This window comes from Paralichthys olivaceus, chromosome 17 (genome assembly GCF_024713975.1).
Source record: "Paralichthys olivaceus isolate ysfri-2021 chromosome 17, ASM2471397v2, whole genome shotgun sequence".
NCBI classification, from domain to species: Eukaryota; Metazoa; Chordata; class Actinopteri; order Pleuronectiformes; family Paralichthyidae; genus Paralichthys; species Paralichthys olivaceus.
Window position 1 is genome coordinate 13,897,471 of NC_091109.1, and position 10,661 is coordinate 13,908,131.

The 10,661-nt window shown below is 38.7% G+C and overlaps 1 protein-coding gene across 1 annotated transcript in view; it reads left to right on the forward strand.

Annotated features, from left to right (window-relative positions):
• vopp1b (VOPP1 WW domain binding protein b) overlaps positions 1–10,467 on the forward strand; it is a 29,154-nt gene extending 18,687 nt beyond the window's left edge. Inside the window, exons 4-5 of the mRNA XM_020101420.2 lie at positions 430–563; positions 4,266–10,467. Of these exons, the coding sequence (XP_019956979.1) occupies positions 430–563; positions 4,266–4,471 (340 nt within the window). The 3' untranslated portion in view covers positions 4,472–10,467. The remainder of the gene's footprint in view (positions 1–429; positions 564–4,265) is intronic.
• Positions 10,468–10,661: the final 194 nt, after the last annotated feature.

Sequence of the window (10,661 nt, forward strand, 5' to 3'; positions counted from 1 at the left end):
CTAAGGTCATATTTTGTGCATTTTTTAAAAAGTTGCTTTGCTTCATAGAGTGGTTCAATTAACCCAAAATGTATCGACACCAACATTTAGAACCTCTAACAGACTTAATCTTGCTCGGTTAATTTGGTTCATACGTTCCCCAACATTCATGAACTGTCGATCTCTGCTACGTTCATCATGTTTGCAGCAGCGAAATTAAAGCAAAGTTCAGACTTGAAGCCTCCGTCTGTTTCCATGTACGTTTCTAACTTCTGGTATTAATTGGCCTGAAGTGTGGATGTAGACTCACAAAGCATTAAGATAATCATTCAACTCCTAAACTGAATTAAAACCCAGCCTAAGATTGACCTGTCCTCTCTGCTCCTGCTGGACAGACACTGGTGTGCTCACGATGTTGGGTTGGTGAAAGGTCCTTTCTTTTTCTAACAGGGTGCTGCTGATGATGGGGGTGCTGTTCTGCTGTGGTGCTGGTTTCTTCATCCGCAGACGGATGTATCCGTCCCCTCTGAGAGACGAGCCAGCATTCAACGTCTCCTTCACCAGGCACCCTGTCACCTCACCAGGTACTCTAAGGCTAAGTCAGCCCACTCTGCCGGGTTGTTCAATGAGTCCAGGTCACAGAAGCCTTTGTCTCATTGTATTAAGATTTTTTAGATTTCACAGAATAATAAAACTTTATTTATGTAATAACACAATTATAGGGTGCTTTAAAAGTTAAAAATGAACATTTTAAAACTTAATTTAATTTAAAACCAAACAAGAAGAAACAATTTAATTAAATTTGATAAGATTTAATTTTGAATAGTTAATCTTCAGTTTGAAGACTATACAGCAATAGAGCACATAAATAAAAATGTAATGCATGAGAAAAGATTTTAAAAAATAATACTAATTGAAACAAAATATTATAAAATGATTAAAATAGACGGTAAGATCAGAAGTAGGACAAAGCACACCAATAAAAAAATGAGATTTATAAAGGATAAGGAGTTGTAATATTGTAAGGGAACTGAACTAATAAGGATAAAGTCTGATGTATTTCTCTGTTATTTGGAGCTCAATCTGCCAGTTTGAGGTGAGACACTCTTGACTGAAGTACTTGTCTTTCAGTCAGAGCAGCAGCATGAGGTTTCTCAATAGAATTATGATCCTCAAGGAAGCATTTACACAGTTGCAAAAAAGAAAACAATGCAACTGACAAAACAGCTCTTTACACCAGTGTTTTGGTGATTTATTATCTTTGTCTCCCAGAATGGAAGCTGCTGTGATCCACAACACGTCTGTGTTTAGACACTGCAGACACAGATAATATGACACATTATCTGATGAGGTCTATTCTTAACTAGCCTCATTTCTTCTAATATCTATTTATAGAGCAGCCATCAAACATTTCCTTCATTAAAGTGATTCTTTCATGAGAAAAGAAATTTCATCGAAATAGAAGGTTTCGACCGAATCAAATGTGCAATATTATTATTTGGAGCTGTTATGAAACTTCAAATCTAATGATCAAATCTATTGATCATTTCTGTGATATTTGATGATGTTGAGTTTGTAGGAGGGCGTCTGTGATACTCATATGCATTATCTTAAACTCTTTAAAGGGATAGTTCTCCTAAAAATGAATGTTCACTAATTATCTACTTACAAATATACCGATGGAGGGATGGATGAAGTGTTGAGTCCACAAAACACTTTTGGACAATTGACAAATGTCAATTGCACCATGTTTTTAGCCTAAATGTCCTCTGATATCCTCCTCTGTTTGGGACATGTCAGCTCATAACATGATGTAAATGACAACATTTCAAGTAAAATTTGCTTACAGACACTTACATGACACCAAAGCAGCAGTACGGAGGCATTTTTCTTTCTGTTGTTTTTTTTTACATTTGAGGAATCGGTCTCTATTTACTTCAATTGTACTGGATTTGGCTGCAACGCTGTTTACCTCTGGGACTCCAAAAGTGTTTTGTTTTGTCTAACCCCTCTATCGGCATAGTGCTGATTAGATAATGAGTGAATATCATTTTTGATATTCACTCATTATCATTCCTTTAAGTCTTTGCTGCAAAGGTGGAAAAGCCAACAAGCCGATGTCAGTAGATCAGTTCGTCTGTCCACATCCAGAAGGAGATGGTACGGCTGCTACTGGCCATGTTGCTGAGAAATGGAGATGGATATATATATATACAGTCTGATTAATGAAAAGCATCAGTCTGCACTTGATGACATGGATGGAAAGCTACAGGAAGAATTTAGAGTCCTGAAGGATGACGTATAAATCTATATGTGTCTGCTGCTGTAAACAAAATGTCCACAGACTCACAGGAGGTGGTCCTATCTCACTAAGAGACCTCATGTCTTGTGATAATGATTCTCAAGCCCTTGTATGTGTGCACAAGCAGGTGCTGTAGAATAATGGGACTTGAATATAATGGGTTTAATTTGGATAGATAAGGCAAATGTTCACCACAAGGTTTTTAAAAAATCTCTTTTGTGAAGGTGAAAAAGGAGGATTCAAGACAATGGATGTGATGGAGGCTGATGAAATCCAACTGTGTGGTAAACACTGAACACAGAGCCTACATCTTTAGCATATGACATTTGTTCATTATTCAAATTATTCTTTATTTCTCCTTCAAAATACCATGTTTTATATTCTACTGCCGAGGTGAATTAGTTTTAAACTGAATAACTTACAAACTAATCAAACCTCAGTTTTGTTCTCATCAGCACTGTGGCCTGAAATGTTCCATTTAAAACTTGAGACTTGTTGTTGCAGAGTACAGCAGACTCAAAACTCTTATCTTACTATAAAGTCTTTAATTGTGTCACTATTAAAAGAATGGAATTTCACTCTGTGTCAGTCAGCCAAGCAGGAAATTGAATGGAGCACTCCATAATAAGCTCTAAGTCAAAGTCTATTCTGAAGGAAACTAGATACAACAGGATTTTCTCAAGGTTTTCTGATAGACTGAGGTGCTGTGGTGGAGGTGAGGGGGGTGAGCGGATGTGCCAGGGCATTCAGCATGAGGAAAATATTTATCTTCACATTTTGGATCATTGGTAATAAAATATTTATAAAAGTAAATGATTTATGTTTTTCTCACAGATATACAGATATGGTTAAAACAAAATTCAGATCACTATATATTGGCATATAAGGCTTGCTATTTCAAAAAATATATATATAATTGTGTGCATAAAATGGAAATATAAATGCACATCTTTTCTGCATTGTTTATTCTGTAAAATACACAATTTTATATTGGAAAACATTACTGCAGATACTGATATCCACAAACTGAAACAGAACAAAAAGATGTGCTCTGTGCTACTTCCACGCTAATATGTTTTAGATTTAAAACATTCTAAAATGAAAAAGTCTTCATCCAGATAAATGATTTTACTTGTGTATCAGAAAGAATTATTTCTATACATACTAACACACCTGAAAACTCATATCCCATGAACATTCACATACACTGGGCATGCACATTGTTGCTTTGTGGAGGACAACAATTCATACAATTTAGATGAAACACACTAGTGAGAACATCACTAGGATTATTCTATATTAAATTTCTGCCAATAGATCCCTTTCACCTAAATCTTACACACTGGACCTTTAAGTCAATGGATTTTTCTGCAGTTTTCTTATACTTCATCACTGTAACAGCTTCTGTTCAGTTGCATGTCTGCAGACAGCTCAGTTTCCCAGAGGCCACTGGTCAGCTGAATGTACAGTAACTATCTATCTCCCTCTGACACATACTTATTTTTTCCTATTATTTTTCAGACTTTCTTTTCTTAGCCCACCCCCAAACCTCCAGCGTCAGTCGTGCAGTAGCAGCAGTATGACGGAACAGTCGAGACTATATTCAACACATCATGTTCAAGTCTCCATTTTCTCTGAGTTGCATACTTTCAAGAATGAACTCTAAAGCCAATATAGACAAAGAGGGGTCATAGTATATCAAATAGAAACATCTTCATCTTCAGTTCCTTCTCCTCCTTCCTCATTCATGAGATTATTATTATTAACAGACTACATGGGCCTTGAGGTGAGATCTCAGGCCAGGTTTGTACTTCCTCAAGGGGTGTTTGCTGCCCCCGATGGTCAATACACTTGTCATGTGCACTTGGCTGAACATTTGCTATCACCACCAGTAATCACAGGTGTTGACAAAGAAAGCCAGACGGAAATCTTTTAGATTATAATCTGACACTAAATGTTAACCATTTGGCTTATTTTCTTCCAGTTTCCCAGCAGCCAGGAAGTATGCAGGGCTTCGGGGTCAATGGGATGACGGGTGGTGACCCAGGGATCCCCATGACACACCCAGCATACGCAGCACAGCCTGGCTCTGCCCATATGATGATGAGCTCCTACCCTCCGCCTCCATCCTACTGCAACCACCCACCACCGTCCTACGAACAAATATTTCAAAACAGCGACAAGAAGTAGCGTCTGCAGTCCGCTGAGGAGATCGAACTTGACTAGAAAGAGGGAAGGAGAGAAGAATGGGGTCAGAAGCTGAATTACAGGGGGAATCCGAGGAAGATGATGAAGAGGAAGAAGAAGCCTGCCAAATGTTTGCAACTCTTTTTTTGGATGTAAAACTTGGAAAACACAATCTGTTGTTCTGTGGAAAAGACCAAAAGGCACAATAACCGGACTTTAGAAGCACAAACACACACATTCCCTCATACACACACAGACACACACACATGCACACTGCTTCATTCGAATGACTCATTTACTTTTGATTTGTTGTGGATCCGTGTGTACAGTGAGCGTGCCGGCCTTGTGGAACCGAGGACGAGTGATGATGGACCCGTTGGGGTGAAGATTTTGGATTTACCCACTACCACCTGTCCCCTCCACCCTCCCTGTGCAGAACAATGGCTGTCAAACTCATTATGTTGGATAATTTAGATTTAAAGTTATTACAGAAACACATCAACGGTTCTTAAAACCAGTTCCACGCATGACACTGACTTACTTTCTATCCAGCATTTTACCGCAGCCTGGGCTTTTTACGAAATGATGAGTTCTTGATGCATTTTTTATTGCAGTATATGTCGTCCGGTTACATAACGATATAATGAGCCACTACAGCAGTGAGTGTTGCACTGATTAAGGCTTTTCGTTGACCTCATCAGACATGGACCCAGCGATGCAGAGATGTGATGATGGCGTGCTGCTCTTGTTCTAGTGTCAAATGCAAAGTCTTGGCTCCTGCGTATGAAAATGACACTTGTGGTCCACCACTAATGGCTCACGGTGTAAAAGAGTTGGTTTTCACCCTAACGTTACTCTGGAACATAAAAATGATGACATGATCATCAGTCATCATCATTCTGTGGCATTAAGCCAGCAACACCATTAGTCCTGTGTTACTAGCAGAGTTTGATCATGTATGCTGCAGAAAAACTGTTTGAGCTCGGGAGTGTTACTGCATGTCAGGGGCCTTATAGCATTAATAACATCCACATGTTGTTGAAACACTGGATTTGCTTGTGGGAGCAGTAAGTCTGCAAGAATTCTTCAGCCTAGAGTTCAGCTTTAGTAAACTTTGACTCACTAATGTACAAGCAACAGGAAACCATTTTGACAGTGTCGAAGATTTGGTTCGATGGATAGCTAGATAGAGTCAGAGACTGCGTTGTCATGGACATCAATTAATTTACCTTTACCTGAATAAGGTCATACTTGGAATAAGCATTAATTTAATTTAGATATGTGGACATGTACATGTCTTAATTGCACTATACTTTACTATTGACGTTTTCACAGCATTTTGCATTTTACAGCAGTTACCAAATGCTTGATGTAACATTGCCTGTTTGTGAGCAAGAGGAAAAAATAGAAAGGAGTTGTAGGTTTAGCAAAATTAGAAAGAAAACACCAAAAATGGTAAAAACGTTAGCATCGTACAATAAACTATTTCAGGTTGTGGTTTTAAAACGGGCTGAATAACATTGGATGTATTGACATATTTACATAATCAGGTTATGCTCCTTAACATGCAAACAGAATATGAACATAATATTCCATTCGCATATCACGTAAACATCATAATCTAAATAATGTCTTATTCTGAATACAGTCAATATTCAGATTAATAGTGTCCATGTAAGCGTACTATAAACTTTGCCACAACAGTTTTTTTGACACAAGTCTTTTGACATTATCATTTTCACGTTACCGAGGATTTAAGATCGGCCTCACTCCATTCAAAAAGCCTGCATGAGCTTATTTTGTTGGATTTCAATTGCGGGCAGTGATAGTTGTTTTACAAACAGTTCAAGATACATGACGGTACACCAGTTGAGCAAAGACACAGGTGGATGAAAACACTTTGCCTCAAATGGAAGGTCCCTATTTCAACTTTTCCTGAATTATGAATGCGTCTTCCCTGAATCTTCTGTGCAGCACTGTATGTTGTCTCAGTCATACAGTGCAGGGTTGTGGTAAGCAGAAGGGTTTCAGGGTCTTTACTCTATTAATAGTAGACACACACAAGAGTGGCATACCATCATGCACTTGTGCTTCTGCATTAAAATTGAAATGAAATCACATTCAAATATTTGCTAGAACAGAGGAAGGAGAGGGGTGAATGTAAATGGCCGTTCTCCTGCTCTCTGAGCGTGGTGTTGTAGTCGATGGTGATGCTGCTGTAGGAGACGCAGCACTGATCCATATCGCTCATGTGACATTCCTGCTGAATCAATGAGTGTTACGTGCCAAGAGCCTCGCACACGGAGCGAGCTCAGAGTGGCCCAGGGCAACGTCACTCAGCTCATTTCTCCGAAGCTCGCCTGTTAGAGATCACTGTGCAGAATGAGCTGCTCCACTCTGTCACTTTCTGTTTGGTTTAATAGTCTTTCACATCATCTTGATTTCACCTTTAAGTTGTGATGTTCACTTTTCCAAGTTGCTGAAACATCTCAAACTTATAACTGTAGAGTTGTTTCTGCTCAGGCAAACCAAACCCAAAGTGGTTATTAGAAAAATCAGAGAGAGAGGAGCCAAACTGAACGGATGATGATAAGAACTGGACTTAATCAGGATTTTATGTACATTTCTTAAAATAAAATAAAAAAATGATATTAATTAAATTATTTGATGATGCTCTTAGTCAGGCTGCATTTTCATATTGTAAAACATGTAGTAAAATATGTTTATTTTATCTTACTCAACAACAATTTCTTCATTATCGCCCCCTGGTGTTGTGTGATTTATCGTGAACACCTCTGTTTGATAGTGGAGTTCAATATGGTGATTGAGATCAAGTGAGGTGCTCAAACGAGCACCTGTTGGTTGGTGTGAAGTAACTCAGTGTCTCTGTGGTGAGTGACACTGACTGAGGGAGCGACAGTCGTCCTCTCAGACAGCTGCTGAATATAGAGCAGATAAAAGCTCTCCACAGGACGTCCGTGACTTCCTGTCGTGGGGTGAAAAAGGCGGCGGCAGCTTCAGAGGCTGTCGTCACTGCCGACCAACATCCACCGCTCCAACACGTGCGCTTTGTGGTCGTGTTTAGCACGAGTTTCCACTTAGCAACCGTGCGCAGTCCTGACCCACGGCTGCACGACCACTCTCAGATCTTTGTGTCACAGATCTGCTTTTGAAATTTGTTTTGTTGACAGGCTCATTTTTTTTTTAATGCCTTCAGTCAGAGCCACACTGTTGCTGTGTCTGAGTTCAGGGGTTGCATTCTTTAGAGGCTGCATATGAAGACAGACAGAGTCTCAGCGGCACGACCAGGCTGTCCTATTTGAAGGCTCCTTCAAATGCGTCCTTCCTTTCCCGAGAAAGTAATTCTCCACCGGGTGATTCTTCCCAGAGCAATTTATGTCAGGACTCACTGCCCTTTAGTGACATTTGGTTCTGGCATGTGACGAGACTGATGCTCAGGTATCCTGCTTCAACTTATTCACACAACTAACGGTTCACATGGGACACTGGAACTATCTCTGCATGTCCAACTTCAGCTCTGTGGCTAGTCAACAGTCATAACGATGGGACAGACGCCGAAATCGTCTGTAGACCAGACAAGACTCTTTTCAATTTGGCCATTGGGCCGGGTAGACCGCGTCCTCCAAAGGATGCAGCCCCTGAATTGAGATGCAGATTATCTTTATGCTAAACTAACCTAGCTGGCTATTTGCTGTAGCTTCATACTTGTACAATATCAGTGTAACTCTTAATCCAGCTCTTCATCACGAGCAATTTTGGGAATAAACCGTTCGGCCACCAGTGGCAGCACTGAGTCATCTATTTAAATAAATCATGCCCCTGTTTTTAAAGTCATCAGGAAAATGTTTTTTTTCTGATGAGCTCCATTTTTAACATAAACAAACATTTAACGAGCAGTTCTGCAGTTTACTAGTATCTGGTCCTGGATCTGGATTACTCAGCGGCATGAAGCTTAAATATTTTCATACTATACAATACAATAAAATCCTGAAGGCAATCTGGTAAAATAAGACAAAAACAAGATACAGACAGACACTGACAAACAGCCACAAAACAGCAACACAATAAAAGAGCAGTACAGTTGAGTCAAAAGTGTGAAGTCATGGTAAATAAACACATTTTCATACTGGATTATTCAGGATTTTTATCAAACCTCTGTACTTTTGAGAATGGAAATGATTTTGACTGTCGGGGTGAAAGCTAAGATGAGAGGAGGATAAATAATGTAAATGAAATCTCAAATCAACTGAAGTTAAAATCTTCCCTCTGTCAAAACGTCATGTGTCCTAACTACGACATGAATGAACAAACATGACGTTTATCTCTTTAATTCTATTTGACTGTACATGTGCTTGCTCATGGTTCCTTATTGCTTCTGTTTAGAGAATCTTGAGACGACTTGTTTCCACGGTGTTTGTAAAAAGGTTGAACATGTCAGCTCCAGTATGGACACAGTGATGTTTTGTTAAAGGACACGACGACTACTCCAGTGATGTCATTAGTGACTTTATTTCTCTTTTGGACTTTTGCGCTGCGATAAATACTTGGATGATGACGATGTGGTAGTTTTAACAGAAAGCTTCCGTAGCTTTGTCCTCACCGACATCCGATCGCCACGCTCACTCAACAAGCACCAACCACTCTGAAAGCACCATGGGCCTTATCCAAGAATCTCAGCAAGCTATGACACACATCACACAGCACCAGACATTCATTTTACTGTTAATATCTGTGCATTTAAACTCCACATTCATACACATATATATATATAAAGGTTCAATTGAATTGAATTTAGAATTAGGAGTCTCAAGTCAAACAAGTGTTTGTTTCTGTGAAGGCAAAATATCTCTAGATGGATTTCACTTGTACTTTAAGAGAAAGTTGTAAATATGAGAAAAATAGATTGACAGGTTCCCTTTTGTCACCACTACATGTCACACTAAACTGTTGGTCTGCTTGGTTCTTGCATGAGGCCTATTTTTCCTAAGGGTGGACTGAGGACTTTCAATTACATCTGGTGGCCATGACAGGTTCAACAGCCTCTGGAGAACAGGCTTTGACAGTAAAGACCACACATTGATATTTTAATGGAAATGTGTGTTTACTGTGTGAGATGCACAGCTAAATGAAGTTAAACTCATTAAAGAAAGAAAGTAGGTGGATACAATAGATTCAAGCGTTCATCATTTTTACAGAACAAATTCTGCTTAAACAAAAAAAAGTTTTTAATTAATATGTACGTCATATTTATTCTTACTGTGACTTGGTACCTAAAACTGTAGTGTCTAATAATTATGAAAAACAATATATTTTATCATAATTTACATACTATCATAATTATGAAGGTTTCTCATGATTTTTTTATTTTTTATGAGATGCTACAAATTTGAGTTGATTTGTCAAAATGATGGCTTAGAATCGAGTAAAGTAAAAAGGAAAAGGCCACAAAATATCAGTGGCAGAATTAGATTGAAAATTCATTTATCGAGAACCAGGATATCAGGATCAACAGCAAATTTAAGTGCAGTCATCTGGCCTATAGTTATAAACCTGATTTTCACCTGCTTATCAGCACTTCATCTAAATTAATTTCTGACATCACTTTTTCTGTCACATACAATCTGAAATGTATATTTTTCCCACCAGGATGTCACATTTAAATAACTGCAGCCTGTCCTCCAGTGGAATCCCCCTTGTGGCACCAGATGTGGATGTAACAGCCAAGCTTGTATTGACTCTGTGTTAGAATCATTTGCAGCAACAGAGTCTCTTTCGGTCTCTGGCTGTTTAATATTGTAATTCACATATAGCACAATATTAGAAAATGTATTCTGTTTGATCATGTCAAACTATGCAACAGATTCTGCAATTGCAAAAGCATCTTGACCCTGTGTCCTCCCTTCTTTGAGTATTTCAATTTATAATACCATTATACATTGTGAAATATGTAAATAAACTTCACTTCTGATAAAATATGATACCGACTAATGACTGAACTTGGTGTCGTTTGTTCAACCCAAAGCAACATATTAATACATTGACTGCAGGTTTCTCAGTTTAATTTGCTGAATCGGTTTGAAATCCAATTCATGTCTGCCCCTTTGCACACAGAACTGAGAAACCAATGACAACATGCGACCATCTTCATTCACTTTCTGTCAAATAATACTCA